Source organism: Silurus aristotelis (assembly GCF_946808225.1).
Source record: "Silurus aristotelis genome assembly, chromosome: 18".
Lineage (NCBI taxonomy): Eukaryota > Metazoa > Chordata > Actinopteri > Siluriformes > Siluridae > Silurus > Silurus aristotelis.
The window spans coordinates 10,401,821-10,418,718 of record NC_139591.1 but is presented as its reverse complement, the minus strand read 5'-3'; the positions used below and the strand labels follow the sequence as shown (position 1 = coordinate 10,418,718).

Genomic DNA, 16,898 nt, shown 5'->3' with positions numbered 1-16,898 from the left:
TGAAATACATAGGGCTGTGACGATGGCAGTTTTTTTTTACCACCGCGGTGGTAATGGACCAAATACCGGCGGTGTTGCGGTGGTTGGGGGGTTGTTTTGAAATAAAAAAAAAAACAAAAACAAAGAAACAACACACTTAAGCCTGTAAAGCATTGAAATAAATATCAGTAAATACTGGTAACTTACATAATATAATAAAGTTGAATCCATTTTTAAAAAACAAACAAACAAACAAAAAACAGTTTTATATTTCCACACAAAGACGCGTTATAGCCTACCGCTCTGCGCTTTGAGAGGGATGTGGAACACGAGCAGGAAAGAGACCACCGATCTCTTTTTCTGATATCTCCATGTTGTTGTAAAAGGTATGAAGAGCTAATTTTATCTTCCACAAGGGCAAGGCATTTAGGCTATGTTTGCGCGCTGCCAGAGAAAGCGAAACTAAAATCACCTGCGCGTGTGAAACGCGCTTTACAAATGAACTTGACTTGCCTTACCAATTATCATATGTCTAATTAATAACAAGCACAAACTGTAGGCTATTAAAAAGAATTTGATTTATTTCATTTTTATAGTGGCCGACATCCATTTGTCTCTTCCTTCTATCCACTTTCTTTCTTCAGCTAGATCATAGGTGCGAACCTTCCGAACCTGTGTTGATTGGGCCTCAAAATAATTAAATTAAAATCCAAAATACACTTAATAGCCTACGTGTGTCAAAATCATTTCCTAAAATATTCATAAGGAATTTATAAATTGTGCAAAATATTTGTAATAGGCCTACATTTTTTTTTAAATCTCTCTCTCGCCAGCACCCCCACTTCCTGCGGCCATGCCCATGCCTGTATCATACCTGCACATCTTTTACTCTGGGTCAGCCCCATAACATTTTATAGAATTGTATTTATATTTATATATTTATATTTATCTAAATTTATTTCTAGAGTATTTCTAGAATATTACTGTTGCAATGTGATAACTGGTTGTATATTCATTACAAATATTACATAGCGTAACATTCCCATGCCATATCTTGGTATAAAACAAGGTGGTAGTTTACATTTACAAATTTCATTTACTGAATACAATACAACGTTTTGCTATACTGCTTATTTTGAGTTCTTACATAACATGGATCAAAAGAGAATCCAGCTGGCCATGAGGCAATAAAAGCTTTTCACACATTAAAGTCAAAAAAATTTGATGAATGTAATATGTCTGTGGCATTGTTAAAGGTCTGTCTGTACATGGTAAGTTGTGCCTATGTGCTTAGGTAGGAAGAAAGGCATGTGACCAGACTTGTTTAGCTTTGCCTCATGAAATACTTAAGGTTCTATATGTAGCTATTTTAAGATATTTCATGGCCAATATCATAAAAAAAATATTAAGTAAATATTCATTTAGTCATTCATTTTCTCCCGCTTATCCGTAATTGGGGTCTAAGCAGGCCCCCGCCTTCGACTGCTGCCCAATCCTCACAGCACCGTCCCTTACGGTCCCTCCTGCAGGTGGTGAGCCCACGGGAAGGCAGCCCCACATCACTTCGACGTCACGGACCTTGATATTTCCCTCATAAGGGACCCCCGGAGCATAGACAGTTAAGGGCCTTGGTCAAGGGCCCAAGAGTGGCAGCTTGGCGATACCGGGGCTTGAACCCCAGACCTTCCGATCGGCAACCCAGCGCCTTAACCGCTGGAGCCACCACTCCCCCTTAAGTAAATATGTTCAATTCAATTCATTTTTACTTGTATAGCGCTTTTAACAATGAACATTTTCTTGAAGCAGCTTTACACAGATAATGTGGTGATTAAAAGTGAATATGTTCTTTATAAGTAAGTTTGTCCCTGATGAGCAAGCCGGTGGCGACTGTGGAAAGGAAAAACTCCCCGAGATGGCATAAGGAAGAAACCTTGAGAGGAACCAGACTCAAGACGGAACCCATCCTCATCTGGGTTGCACCGAATGTCCATTTATAGCAGATATATGATGTTGCAGGGTACAGTGATGATGATCAGAAGCAAAAAGTAGTCCTGAGTCAATGTAGCAGACTGTTGACATTTACTATAGTCCAATCCATCCTCAAAGCTCCCGTTCTTACTCCGGAATTTCATGGAACCACCCAAGGCGTTGATGAGAAACCGTCCCAAGCTGCACAGAGTGGCCTTCAGTCGAAGAGATCACTATCCAGAGGCAGGCCTGGATGAAGTGGGAAGATCCACGAAGGGGAGAGGGGCGAGAACAGTGGTCACTGGAACCTGTTAAAACTATCTAGTATATGTTCCTTTCAGTATTTAATTGAACACATGAGGTGAATGTTTAGAGCCTCATTACATTCATGTCTATGTGTAGCAAACATATGTTTGTATTCTTCTCCAAATTGAACAGTGAAAAATTCAAGTAAAAAAAATTTTATCTGTAAAATACAGAAATACTACAGTGCATCCTGAAAGTATTGACAGCGCTTTACTTTTTCCACATTTTGTTGTTACAGCCTTATTCAAAATTTGATCAAATTAAAATTTTACAAACAATCTCAAGTAATGACAATGTGAAAGAAGTGTGATTGAAGTCTTTGCAAATGTATTAAAAATAAAAAAACAAACATATATATATATATATATATATATATATATATATATATATATATATATATATATATATATATATATATATATATACATATATAAGTATTCACAGCCTTTGCCATGACACTCAAAATCAAACTCATGTTCGTCCTGTTTCCACTGATTCTCATTTAAAAGTTTCTAAAACTTGATTGGAGTCCACCTGTGGGAAATTCAGTTGATTGGACATTATTTGGAAAGGCACACACCTGTCTATATAAGGTCCCACAGTGCATGTCAGAGAACAAACCAAGCCATGAAGTCCAAGGGATTGTCTGTAGACCTCTAATACAGGATTGTATCAAGGCACAGATCTGGGGAAGGGTACAGAAAATTGTCTACAGTATTGAAGGTCCTGATGAGCACACTGGCCTCCATCATCCGTAAATGGAATAAGGTTGGAACCACCAGGACTCTTCCTAGAGCAGGCCGCCCGGCCAAACTGAGAAATTGGGGGAGAAGGGCCTTAATCAGTGAGGTGACCAAGAACCTGATGGCCACTCTGAAAGAGCTTCCGAATTTTTCTGTGAAAAGAGGAAAACCTTCCTGAAGTACAACTATCTCTGCAGCACTTCACCAATCAGGCCTGTATGCTAGAGTGGCCAGACGGAAGCCACTCCTCAGTAAAAGTGGCTCTTTGGTCTGAAAGCCAAGCGTCATGTCTAGAGGAAACCAGGCACTGCTCATCACCTGGCCAATACCATCCCTACAGTGAAGCATTGTGGTGGCAGCTTCATGCTGTGGGAATGTTTTTCAGTGGCAGGAACTCGAAAACTACTGTTCCAACAGGACAATGACTCTAAGCAAACAGCCAAGATAACATAGGAGTGGCTACTGGACAACTCTGTTAATGTCCTTAAGTAGCCCAGTCAGAGCCCAGACTTAAACCCTATTGAACATCTCTGGAGAGATCTGAAAATGCCTGTGCACGAACACTCCCCATCTAACCTGATGGAGCTTGAGAGGTTTTGCACAGAAGAATGGTAGAAACTGACCAAAAATAGGTGTGCCAAGCTTGTAGCATCCATACTAAAAAAAAAAACCTAGAATTGGTGCAAAAGTTGCTTCAATAAAGTATTGAACAAAAGCTGTGAATACTTACGTACATGTGACTTAATTTGTATTTTTTGATACATTTGCAAACACACTACTTTATTATTGCCATTATGTTGTACAAAAAATACAATGTAAAACATTTTGTATTGCTTGTAGAACATTCTGGTGCCCAGGATACTTTCCCCCCACCTTTTTACTTTCAGTTTAATCCCCAATAAAGACACTTTACTCTCAATTTGGGGTTCCCGTGTCTGTGTTCAGCCCGATGCAGGGCCGGGTCTTTACTACCATCTTTAGTTCTCTTTCACCATCTCGTGTTCGAGATCCACCTATGGGGAGGACATCCGTATCTAACCTCTGCAGAAGCATCCAATTGCACCAAGTCTGGCTTGCTCCCTTTCCTCAGTTAACATTCGCTTCTTGCGACTTCTGCTATCCGACATCACAGCTCCCTGGTTCCTGGACTGCACTTTTTTTGTCTTCAGGAGGACATATCTTCTAAACAGCCTCCGCAGGACGTGCACGTCCTCAGCCAGGTTAGCTTCTCGAGCCGCCCACGCTTGCACTCTTTTCCTATAGGCTGCCCGCCTGCTACTTTTACCTTTTTTCATGGCGCTTTCTAAAGCGGCACCGGCTACACCCGTCAACCTATCAACCTATACCTGTCGTCCAGAGTGCGTTTCCCTGTTCCAGTTGGGAATTATGTGAGATTAAGTGCAGAAGCGGTGTCACCAAACACTCCCCTTTACACTCCTCTCACAAATTTAATAAAGGCACTGCCTTAGTTTTTCCATATAAAACGAAAAAAAAAAAAATTATATATATATCTAATATATATATATATATATATACGAATCTAATGAATTCGTTTCTGGGAGAGATTTTTCCCCGTTGCGTAATCAATGCCGCTGTCACTGTGACACGCGCGCGTGCATGGCCGCGCTGAGCCACTGGAGCTATGCGGAATTTTACTCGCATGAGACCCCTCTCGGGGGGATCATGCTACGGAAAGTGGTAACGACAGATGCCTTCTTTACGGGGTGAGGAGCCACGCAGGAGGGCAGATCAGTGAACGGTGTATGGCCAAACTCACTCCATTCAGCCCATATTAATTATTTTGAGCTCCTCACTGTGTTTAAAGCTCTGAAGCATTTTTTGCCTCGCCTGCAGGGGCATCATGTGCTGGTGCGCTGTGACATTACGACAGCTGTAGCACATATCTACCGTCAGGGCGGCATGCGCTCCCCCAAGCTTCACGTTCTAGCTTACATGTTGCTGGTATGGAGCACATGGCATTTCCTGTCGTTACGGGCGACGCACATCCTGGGCGTTTTAAACAAGGGCGCAGACCTTCTGTCGAAGGGAAACCCACTCTACGGAGAGTGGCGGCTCCACCCTCAAATAGGGAGGCTGCTATGTAAGAGGTTCGGCCAAGCACTTTTTGTGCGGAACCTTGGCCCCTCCCATTGCGCACGGACCTCGTGGCCCGAGCGGACCGGAAAATCTATCATCCTCGCCCAGACAGGGTGGCTTTCTCTCTACAATTGCACGTGGCGTGTGTTTGAGGCATGGTGCAAGAAACACCGGCTCGTTTCATATCTGTGCTCGGTCGCTGACATTCTGGGTTTTTGGCGGAAACCTAATCGATCGGGGCAGACCTTTTTCGACGATCAAGGTCTATTTAGCGGCTATCGCTGCAGGTCACGCCACTACAGCGGCGGCGCTCCATCCCGGTCTTCGAAGGTGTAGTCCCGGATTGGGTTCTTGGGATATCTCCCTCAGGCTTCCGTCCTTCAGGACGGCTCTGTTTCTGGTTTTTGGCTTCCGCCAAACGTGTCAGTCATTTGCATGCGCTCTCGGTTCATTCCTCGTGCTCCAAATTCTCTTTCAAGGAAATAGTGTTTTGCTTAGGCCTAACCCGGCCTTTGTGCCTAAATGCTTTCCAGCCTTCACTGGTGAGGTGTTTGTGCTCCCCGCTCTCATCTTCCTCTATTTTTCTCTGCGGAGGACCAGGGGTTGAATGCTTTGTGCCCTGTGCGTGCCCTACAGGTTTACTTGGACAGGACAAACTCCTTTCTAAAGAGCGTCCAGCTCCTCATCGGGCCCCGCCGAAAACATGGGGAATCCCATCTCTAAGCAATGCCTCTCTCGTTGGCGGGTAGCGGCCTTCTCCTTAGCGTATGAATCGAGAGGCGTGCAGCCTCCTGGCGGCCTTGGTGTGGGCTCTTCGTAGCCACATGCTACTAGGCCTGCACTCCTTTTCAACTCCGTCTGCCCGGCCTAGTTACATATATTTCAAGCGTACAGTTCCCCTTTTTCTGGAGACCCAGGTTGGTCCATTCACATGTCTATGGACATGTTCTCTTTCCTACAGGCGGCCCGCTTGTTGCTCATCATCGGGGTTCTAACATGCGTGTTACCACATGTCGTGTTTCTTTCCATGGCTGGGTTTTTATCCCGAGCATTATATTGAGTCTGCTGCTTTGTGACGTGCCGTGCACCACCTGTTTGGCCGTCCTCTGTTATTGTACTCGCTGTGAGTGTATTGGGCAACCAGGGAGTTGTCTATATCTCCCATAGGTGGATCTCGAACACGAGATGGTGAAAGAGAACAATAGGTTACTTTCGTAACCCCGGTTCTCTGAAACATCGAGTGGAGAGATCCACCAAGTTTGCCCCGCTTGCTGCACGAGAAGCGAATATGCTCACTGAGGGAAGGGAGCGCGTGCAGGTGCCTTATGCACTCGCGTAAGGGGCGTTGCCTTACCTGCCATTGGGCACGCGCTCCTGTCTGTCAAGCCAGACTTGGTGCAATTGGATGCTTCTGCAAAGGTCAGGTACGGATGTCCTTCCCATAGGTGGATCTTCACTCCATGTTTCAGAGAACCGGGGTTACGAAAGTAACCTATTGTTTTAGGTAAAAATGGAATTCTTTATTTTAACGAATAAAGCTGGTTAATTTAAATAAACTTACATCTGTGTTTTGTATGGACCAACGTTGGAACTTGCCTCTCTTTTTCCCTTCAATAATTCAATACAATCTCCTGAAACAACCATCTGAGTTTGTATTTTTTCACCATTTTCGGTTCCCTGACCGGGAATCAAACCCGGGCCGCGGCGGTGAGAGCACCAAATCCTAACCACTAGACCACCAAGGAACCCAAACTGTGATAAACAATAACAGAGACGACTTTCTTGTTAATAATATACTTCTGATGAGAAAATTTAATATACAAAATCGAAATACTTGAAACCAACGGTTTTTTTTTTTGCATTTTATAATGAGTTTATTTCGTTCACAAAAGCCCTAAAAGTGATTAGAAAGAAAAATGCAATGAATCTTTTGTCCTTTATAGAAAAATATGATTTACAGAATAAACCATAGCCCTGTTTATTTTTATCCTTTTTTTTTACTTTAATTTGATTATTATTATTATTATAAATTGTATTTATGTATGTGTATATATTTGTATTTTCATGCACCTGTTCTGTGTATTGTTATGTAAATTGTACGTTATTGCCATGTTGTTTGTATATGGTTAATTGCTTAATAAAAACATAAATAAATAAATAAATAAATAAATAAATAAATAAATAAATAAATAAATAAATAAAAAATTTTGTACTTTCTGTATATTTTGAATGACAGGTGTCTCGTCCAATCATCGGTAAGTTTCCATTCACAAACTATACCTACCTTTTCCGGTTTGTCTGACTTGTTGTGTTTTTTGGATTTGTTAATGTGTTTCGTGCACCGATTCAGACAAACCGGAAAAGGTAGGTATAGTTTGTGAACGTAAACTTACAGATCATTGGACAAGACACCTGTCAGTCAAGATATACAGGTGAATGACAGGTGTCTCGTCCAATGATCTGTAAGTTTCCATTCGCAAACTATACCTACCTTTTCCGGTTTGTCTGGCTTGTCGTTGTGTTTTTTGGATTTGTTAATGTGTTTTTGAATTTGTTAATTTGTTTTCGGATTTGTTATTTTGTTTTTGGATTTGTTAGTGTTTTCTGATTTGTTCATTTGTTTTCGGATTTGTTAATGTGTTTTTGGATTTGTTGTTTTGTTTTTTAATTTGTTAATTTGTTTTCGAATTTGTTGATTTGTTTTTGGATTTGTTAATTTGTTTTTGGATTTGTTAATTTGTTTTTGGATTTGTTGATTTGTTTTCCGATTTGTTGATTTGTTTTTGGATTTGTTCATTTGTTTCTGGATTTGTTCATTTGTTTTCGGATTTGTTAATGTGTTTTTGGATTTGTTGTTTTGTTTTTTAATTTGTTAATTTGTTTTCGAATTTGTTGATTTGTTTTCGGATTTGTTAATTTGTTTTTGGATTTGTTAATTTGTTTTTGGATTTGTTAATTTGTTTTCCGATTTGTTGATTTGTTTTTGGATTTGTTCATTTGTTTCTGGATTTGTTAATTTGTTTTTGACTTCTCGGCCACCGTACTTATGTCCTACAAATTCATTGTGCCTTAAAGAATTTGGCAACTTAAAAAAAAAGTGCCTTAACCAGTACACATCATTCTGATACAAGCATCTGTAGTTTTGCTCTTCAACAATCTACATACTTCTTCAAGGAAGCACAATTTTTTGTGTCATTTTACATAATTTAGTTTGCCTTAATAAGTTAAAATATATTTGTTCTAAAATCTAAATGGGTGTTGTTAAACTATGAATTTTGCTCTAAAGAAAAACTGGAGCTGTCATAAGAATTAGTTGCATTTGAATCTGACTGTATCCACAAATTTTCCATTCAAGCAAAGGTAAAAGGTATAATTTGTAAGTGACTCTTGATAGAGGTGTTGCCAATCATCCATCCCTTCTCCTGTCAGAGGCTGTTGGCACAACCAATTATGTCTGTTGTGTCCACAATGTGATCAGCACCACATCCTTTTCTGTCTTCTGTCTTCACCGTGCCAGTTGTAGAGTATCTGTATCTGTATTTCATATTCTTCAATTGGATTTACTTTCAGATGCCCATTGGGTACTTATATTTCATTGTGCTACACTACCCAGTAAGAGCCTGGACAAAGAAACACCATTAACCTGTGGAGAACCTTCAAACCTTTGCAAGCCAGTCATGCAAGCCCAGCAGCATCTCTACTTCCTGAGAAGGCTGAGGAAAACCCACCTCCCTCCCCCCATCCTGACCATGTTCTACAGAGGGACCATTGAGAGCATCTTGAGCAGCTGCATCACTGCCTGGTTTGGGAACTGCACCGTCTCGGACCGCAAGACCCTACAAAGGATAGTGAGGACAGCTGAGAAGATCATCGGAGTCTCTCTCTCCCCTCTATCATGGACATTTACACCACACGCTGCATCCGCAAAGCACACAGCATTGTGGACGACCACACACACCTGTCACACACACTTTTTACCCTCCTGCCATCAGGAAAACGGTTCCGAAGCATTCGGGCCGCCACAACAAGACTGTGCAACAGTTTCTTTCCACAAGCCATCAGGCTTCTCAATACACAGAAATGAAACAGAGCTCTCACACATACACACACACACACACACTCACTCAAATGTGTGTTACCGAACTGTAAAATTTTTCCTGGACTTAACACTAAACACACACTCATCACTCATCTCAATCCATTCCACCACCATTCATTTATTTATTATTTATTATTATTCTTGACTGTACCACACTCTTAACTGCTGTTTTTTGCACATTATCATTTATCACTGTATTATACTGTTTACATGCTGTTTTTTGCACCTTTGACTGCTGCTGTATTTTTTGCACTACATTGTTCCGTTTATACTCACTTCTGGGGTATAGTTTTTAGTTTGTATAGTTTTTACAGTCTTCTTGTACAGTACTGTATAATCAAGTATACAGTAGGTTTACTGGTCGGCGCTATATTGGGTTTTGTGTCTTGTCTTGTGTCGTCTGTCTGCACTGTCTGTCTGCACTGTTTGCACTAGGTCGCACTCGATGCACTTTATGTAGCTTGTGTTGTAGCTCTATGTTGTTTTGTTTGTTGTTGTTGTTTAGTGTAGCACATTTTTACTGTGTACTGTGTACCACTGTGTATAGTAGAAATGACAATAAAAGCCTCTTGACTTGACTTGACTTGGAAGCCAAGATCTTTCCCCAGAGTTTCTTTCTCAAACACCGTTATCCAATTCTCAGTCCCCTCATGGATGTTAGAAAGGTACACAATTCACAAAGATCTTGTGTAGCCCAAGGCACATGCTGCCTCTGAAACATATTGGTTAAGAGTTTATGTTAATTTCTAAGTCTCCCTGTGTTATTGTCTCTGCTTTATCCATCAGATTTCTATTCAACAACAATTAAATAATTTTTTGTTTCTATATCAATATCCCTTCCATGTATTTATTTAAGCAGATTTTCACTGCATCTTACTGTTCTCAGTATCTTTCTGGAAAAAATATATATTCCACTTGCTTATAACAGTTCAATGTAGAGACACCCAATCATCTCTGTGTTTTTTCCACAGTACGCTGCCTTTTTAATTGGAAAAGATTCCATATAAAATGTCCAACCTACAACCCAGTCTGTGGCCATGCTTTTGGTACTTTTTTTTTACCACTTTAAAAAAATACTGACATAGTTGGGCCTTCCTACAGCTGGTCTAGTTGGCAATAAGAAATATTACATGTTTGCTACTATTAAGCCTCTTTTTTGTGTTCCTACAAACGACAAATTTCTTTTCAGTTTATACCTATTAGCCCTTGCTAATTCACCTATGGCCACTCTTTCTCCACCTCTCTCAGATTGGGTATTCTTTTAATATTCACCACCGGTTTGTTTTTCTTTAGGTCTAATTAATTGAATATATGATTACATGCACATTATCAATGTGCTGTTAATATCATGAACAGCAGCTACGCTAATTCCTCTCCACTGCTTCTCTTTCTCTCCCCATCCCGAAGGCATCCTGAGCTTTGGCCAGCTCCAGTCACATCCCACCTCGTGAAGATTATGGACCTATGGATGATCATGGAGAAGTAGATGCCGAGTGTTTAAAGGCCCTGGCATGGAGAAGCTGATGCTGGATCTATGATGATCACAAATTGTTCTGTATTGTTGAAAGATTTATGACCAAACATTTGATGTCACCCATATGAGGATGGGTTCCCCTTTGAGTCTGGTTCCTCTCAAGGTTTCTTCCTCATATCATCTAAGGGAGTTTCTCCTTGCCACTGTCGCCACGGCTTGCTCATCAGGGACAAACGCACACCATTCACCTTCACTGTTGTTTTCTGTAAAGCTGCTTTGAGACAATGTCTGTTGTGAAAAGCGCTATACAAATAAACTTGACTTGACTTGACTTAATTACATTTATATAGCAGGGTACATACATTTTTCTATATAAAGTCATATGACCATTGATCTACATTCTATGCTAGACCACCTTGTATGCAAAAAAATTAAATGATGATTTCAACTGATTCTGCTTAATTGATCTTGATGGATTTTTTATGGCATTGTTTGCATGGCATGCACAAAAAGTCTAATTTGAGGGGTTAAAAATTTACATGACCTGCCTCTTCTTCTTAATTCTTCTTCTTTTTTGATAATAGATGCTAAATAATAAAATTTTTGTGTAGCTACATAAAGGTGTTTGCCCTCTGAGTATGAAAATTATTCAGGTACTATTATGCAGTATATGTTTGTTTTTAACACTAATGAATAAAACCTTCCTGCACTATCCTGAACTATCCTGCAGGAATTAAATATTATTTCAGGGTTTCCAGTTACTCAAAAGATTATTTGCATTAGAAAAACATAATTAAGTGGAAATGTTGTAACAGTAGGAAAAAACACAAGTTTATGCTATGCACTAGAACAACTCTTTTTTTGTTGTTGTTGTTTCTGTTTTCAATAATAAAATTGTAGTTGTTTTTCTCTTTTTTAGATGCTGTGACAAATACAGATGGACCCCAGCATTTAAAGTGGAAGCTTCAAATATAATTTGGTTCCACAATGTTAGATATGGAAGGAACAGATTGACCAAAAGAAAGCAGATGTCTAATGATGCACCTTAATAGTCTGATTGCTATATGTTGTGTTTTAATGTGGTACTTTGGTGTTTATAAAATGTGGTTATTTCATAGTTATGTTTAATTAAAGCATTCTGTATTCAATGCTCATTTTCAATCTACATGCCAATGTGTGCAATGTTTCATGCCATTAATAGGTCCCCAGTGGGAAGGCTGTTCTGACCCCAAACTGTGAGCATACTGTGAGACCCACTGGTGCCTATTATAGGCTGCATGTGTCCACTATGCTATTCTGTACAAGTGGGCTAGCCAACACCTGGCCCAAAGTAATCTGTGTGAACGTTTTCAGAACTTTTTTAGATTTAGAGGCAAATTCTACCCTGGCAATTCTGTTTGCACCATACTGTCAGGCCAGTGGTTTGCACCTTGAAAACCCTCTATATTTTGCTTTTGTGAAGTCTTCTCTTCATTGTGGCTTACCTCCTGGGGTGTGTTTTGGATGTTTTTAAGGTTTGTTTGTTTTTCTAACCAAGGAGAGGTTATGAAATCATCTACCACTGTTGTCTTGAATGAACTGTTAGGCCTTTTATATTATTGAGCTGACCAGTTCATTATTTTAACTTAGAATGTACAAACCTGTTTTTATTTGGCCACTCCTATTTGATGGTCTGTTTTACTTGCATTGAGATCTGTATTAACCACATGAGGTGGATTAACAGCAACAGCTTCAGACTTTTTACCTAATTAATTGATGAAAAAATAGTAAAGGAATAGCTCAAACCTGTACATGAAACAGCACACTTCATTAAGTGTGCACTTCATTATCTAACAGTAACTTGAATATGTTTTGTTAAACAAACACCAGGCCAAAGCACAAGTTGAATTTGACGAACTTGATATCTTGGAACTAACACTAACAGCTTCATTGTTAGTAGAGGCACAGATGCTTGCAATTCCCAAATGCACATCTCTTCCACTTTATTAACTATTTATTCAAATTATTCATTCATTTTCTCCCGCTTATCCGTAATTCGGGTCGCGGGGGCAGCAGTCTAAGCAGGCCCCAGCCTTCGACTGCTGCCCAATCCTCACAGCACCGTCCCTTACGGTCCCTCCTGCAGGTGGTGAGCCCACGGGAAGGCAGCCCCACGTCACGGACCTTGATATTTCTCTCGTAAGGGACCCCTGGAGCATAGAGGGTTAAGGGCCTTGCTCAAGGGCCCAAGAGTGGCAGCTTGGTGATACCGGGGCTTGAACCCCAGACCTTCCGATCGGCAACCCAGCGCCTTAACCGCTGGAGCCACCACTCCACTAATTTATTCAAATTAATTCAAGTACATTTATCTATGTGTAGGATTTAGAGCTGGCAGAATTATAGATAAATTACAGTTGTCATTTGCCAACGTTGGCTAATGGTTATAGTACACGCTGACTAAGCCAAGACTCGGTATGCGTAAACGATTTTGAATACACTCTATCGAGACAACCCAGTCAGGTGTCAGGTGGCTATTCGGCATCCGCACCATGAATTAAAATAGTTAAACATATCTAGGCGTCCTATAACGCTATTAAATGTATGCGCAGTCAGACGAGGAACCCTGGCGATTCACACAAAAGATTATCGGCAATGCGCAAAAATTGCGCAGTTTAGCAGCCTCGAATACGACGCGTTGATGTTTCCCGAACACGGAAGTTGATACAGGATTAGGGTTTTCGATTTGTCTGATTTTGTTTTGGTTAATCAACGTTATGGTAAAGTATTTACAGTGAAAATGTGTGACAGATTTCGTAATATATTGTGGAAGTTTTCTAGTTTTGTGCCAGCTTTTGAGTTTACGAGCGGGGTCGGGTTTGTAGTCACGCTATCTTGTGTCTTGAGCATCGTCGCGAATCATTTCAACATTTCTGCACATGCATTAAGTTTGGAATCCAGCGTTGTTCTCAATGGCCATGGTAAAATTTTATTTCACATGTAATGAATGCATTGTGCAAAGGTAACCACTGCAGTGCAATAACGTAATCCTCTTTTAGCAGGATATGTATGTTTAATAAGGCATCTTGTGCTGAAAGTTTATTTTGTATTGAAAACCATTATAAAATTGAACTATTTTTCCCTTAGTTCACAAACTTCTCACCTACTGCTTTTACCATAAGGATGTGGGACACCTCTTTTTCAGTGCGACTCTGCTTGTGGCGTTCTGCAGTGGATTAGAGAGAGGAGTTGGTACAGTGCGATTCCTACACCTTTTGCTTTTTCTAGTCACTTCTGTTGGCCTAATACATGTTCTTCTGGAGGTGTTGTTATTTTCTCCATATACTAGGAGCACAGTTTCAGGTCTAATCCCAGTATCTCTCGCTATGTTGGGCACGGTGACTATGAGTTCCCGTGTGAGAAAGGCGTTCCTGCTGGGCTTTACTGTGCCCAGTGCAGTTCTTCCTTGGCTTCTGTTGCTCATTGTTCATCTCTTTATCCCAAATACGGTATTATTATGCAATGCTCTGGCCGCAATCACTGGACAGATGTGTATCCTTTTCCTTATTATTGTGCTGTTGGGTATGACTTGTCATTTATCTGTATCCAGTTGGCTTATGCTTTAAAACTTGGCATACTGGCATCTTAATCATCCAGTAAATAGACGGTAAAAATGGTTGTTACTTCAATAATTGGTGAAATATCTTTTTCTTTTTTTTTTTCAGGATTATGTGTAATTATGTTAATTTACTATTTCTGACAACCAAAATATCAGAATATGCAATTTGATGTTTAAACATAAGTCAATTGATATGTGTCAGATATAAATATATTTGTGTTAATTCTTTAGTCAAGGTAGACATGTATAAATGCAGCTGTATTTTTATGTACTACACACATTATATACTTAACTGAACAATTTGTATTAGATGGCATGAAATGGTTTTCAATGTTGCAGATGTCTGAGTCAAAAGCTTGTATGTTTGAGAAGATGATGCCATTCAGATTGCTGAAAAAAGTAACATGTGTGCATTTTGTCCCGGCATCTGCAGGGGAGCGTAAAAAAATCCTGCATACTATGTGAGTCATCATTTTCTTTCTTTATTATTATTTAAACATGTATATGTATGTATGGTGTGTGTATATATATATATATATATATATATATATATATATATATATATATATATATATATATATATATATATATAATTTCTTTTTTTATTTATTCATTCATTTTTATCACTGTTTCTCAAAATTAGGTATATGAAGCATACACAGGGTTTTGCACCAAACTGTTATCAGAGTTATTCTATTTTGAATTGAGTCCTCACAGTTATTAGCTGTATAAGGTTTGTTTTTATAAATCAAATCAAATCAAATCAAATTTTATTTATAGAGCGCCTTGCAGCAACCAAAAGGAGCACAAGGCACTTTCCAGTAAAACAACAATGGACAATAAAATATAAGAACACAATGTACATAAAATAGCAGTTGAGTCAGGGGCTACATGTTAAAAGCTTTTATGAATAAATGAGTTTTCAACTGCGATTTAAAAACACTCAGCACAGTGATGCATCGTATGTGTGCTGGAAGTGCGTTCCACAGCTTTGGTCCCTGGACGGCAAATGACCGGCCTCCAAACTTTTTATATTTGTAGTTGGGAATGACCAGAGAGGTATGTCCAGAGGAGCGGAGAGTTCTGGCTGGTTGGTAAACCGTTATTAATTTGGCGAGGTAGGCCGGGGCCAGACCATTAAAGGCCTTGAACACAAACAGCAGGACCTTATACTCCACCCTAAACCGCACCGGAGGCCAGTTAAGCGAGCGGAGGACAGGGGTGATGTGTGAGCGTTTGGAGGTGTTAAAGAGAAGACGTGCTGCTGCGTTTTGTACCATTTTGAGCCGATTGAGAAGTGATTGATTAAGTCCAGTGTAGAGAGCATTACAGTAGTCTATCCTCGAGCTGATGAAGGCATGTATAGCTTTTTCAGGGTCAGCTTGGGACAAGAATTATTTGACCTTGCTGAGTAGTCTTAGCTGGTAAAAGTTCGCCTTCACTACTGCACTGATCTGTTTATCGAAGTGCCTATAAATGTTTGGCCTATGGAAAATGTAGGAATACCTTAAAAATATAGTCAAATAAATGTAAACAATAAGCCTAATATTTTTTATAGTGAATATATAAGGCAAATCTGTACTGATCTGGTTTGAGGAACAGAAACCCCTACAGAAAAGGAGTGTCTGTGGATCCAAACTGTTGGAGAAATTCTTATAGAATTCTGTTTAATTAATATAATTAATTAAATTCTTCTCTAAGTTGTTATTCTTTCTGCCTGTTTAGATATGGCAGAATATGTTGATCAGTCTGTTGACATCTCTTTCAGATGCAGCCCATCACCCGGCTCATACCCTGTTCAGGCTTATGCTCCAGCATCTATGCTTGCTTCTCAGGCAGCAGGAAATGCTCTAAACAGTGTAGATGGTTGGTCACATTCCACCATTATCCAACAGAACTTTACAGTACCTTCACCTAACCCTGGCTATTATACTGGGCCCAGATTTGCATCCAGCCATGGACACACACAAGGAAATGTCTGCAATAGCTATTTACACAGTCATCAAAATCAGGCGAGCAATTTTTGGATGCCAAAAGCTCATTATGCCCATTCTCAATTCAGCCCTCCAGAAAATATGTCTTTTGGTACCTCATCACACACAACAGCTCAAGCAGATTCTGTAACATCTGTCCCTGTGCTGTCTAGTAAGCAGTATCTACATGAGGGGAGTAGTCCACCCAAAATCTAAAAGAAATAGAATAGTGATGCTCACCCATGACAACAGTTGGAGAGCCTTACACAGGTGCATTGAAGTTAGGTATAACAAGCCAGCCAAGTATCAGTGTAACTTTTGAATGTGTGATGCTGTACCTTTAGGCTAATACACTGTGCATTTAGTAATTTTACATTAAAATAAATAAAAACATTTTAATAAATCAGTATATATATATTTTTTTTTACATACATTCCACTCCAGTGTTGAAACAACAAGCACAAATCTTTGCATGCAAAAGAAATCTGATGTCAAAAGATAAAAGTTTTATATTTTATCTTTTGACATCAGAACTGAATTTCAGTTTTCATTCCTGATAGCTCATAACTGGCAAACAATTTCGGTCACAAAACATATCACAAAAGTTTTATGGAAATCAGAGTCTAAGCTTTACATACTGTGATATATTTGTTCCAACTGGAAT

General features: G+C 39.7%; 1 protein-coding gene and 1 long non-coding RNA gene across 2 annotated transcripts in view; both read left to right on the top strand.

Moving 5' to 3' along the window:
* The window catches only part of LOC310741419, a 355,923-nt gene that overhangs the window by 337,208 nt on the left and 1,817 nt on the right, over positions 1–16,898 (top strand). The gene's annotated exons all lie outside the window — the stretch shown is intronic.
* Positions 13,177–16,640, top strand: rhbdd2 (rhomboid domain containing 2). The gene is made up of 4 exons (XM_083569147.1): positions 13,177–13,623; positions 13,790–14,194; positions 14,572–14,722; positions 16,030–16,640. The coding sequence occupies exons 1-4, from the start codon at positions 13,443–13,445 to the stop codon at positions 16,448–16,450; spliced, it is 1,158 nt and encodes a 385-aa protein (XP_083425273.1). The 5' UTR covers positions 13,177–13,442; the 3' UTR covers positions 16,451–16,640.

What these genes read in the sequence shown, in the direction of transcription:
- rhbdd2 (XM_083569147.1), top strand. Translation starts at nt 13,443, where the DNA reads ATGTGTGACAGATTTCGTAATATATTGTGGAAGTTTTCTAGTTTTGTG. An exon ending in CGCAATCACTGGACAGATGT is followed by an intron (nt 14,195 to 14,571) that starts GTATCCTTTTCC and finishes AATTTGTATTAG; the next exon opens with ATGGCATGAAATGGTTTTCA. An exon ending in AAAAAAATCCTGCATACTAT is followed by an intron (nt 14,723 to 16,029) that starts GTGAGTCATCAT and finishes CATCTCTTTCAG; the next exon opens with ATGCAGCCCATCACCCGGCT.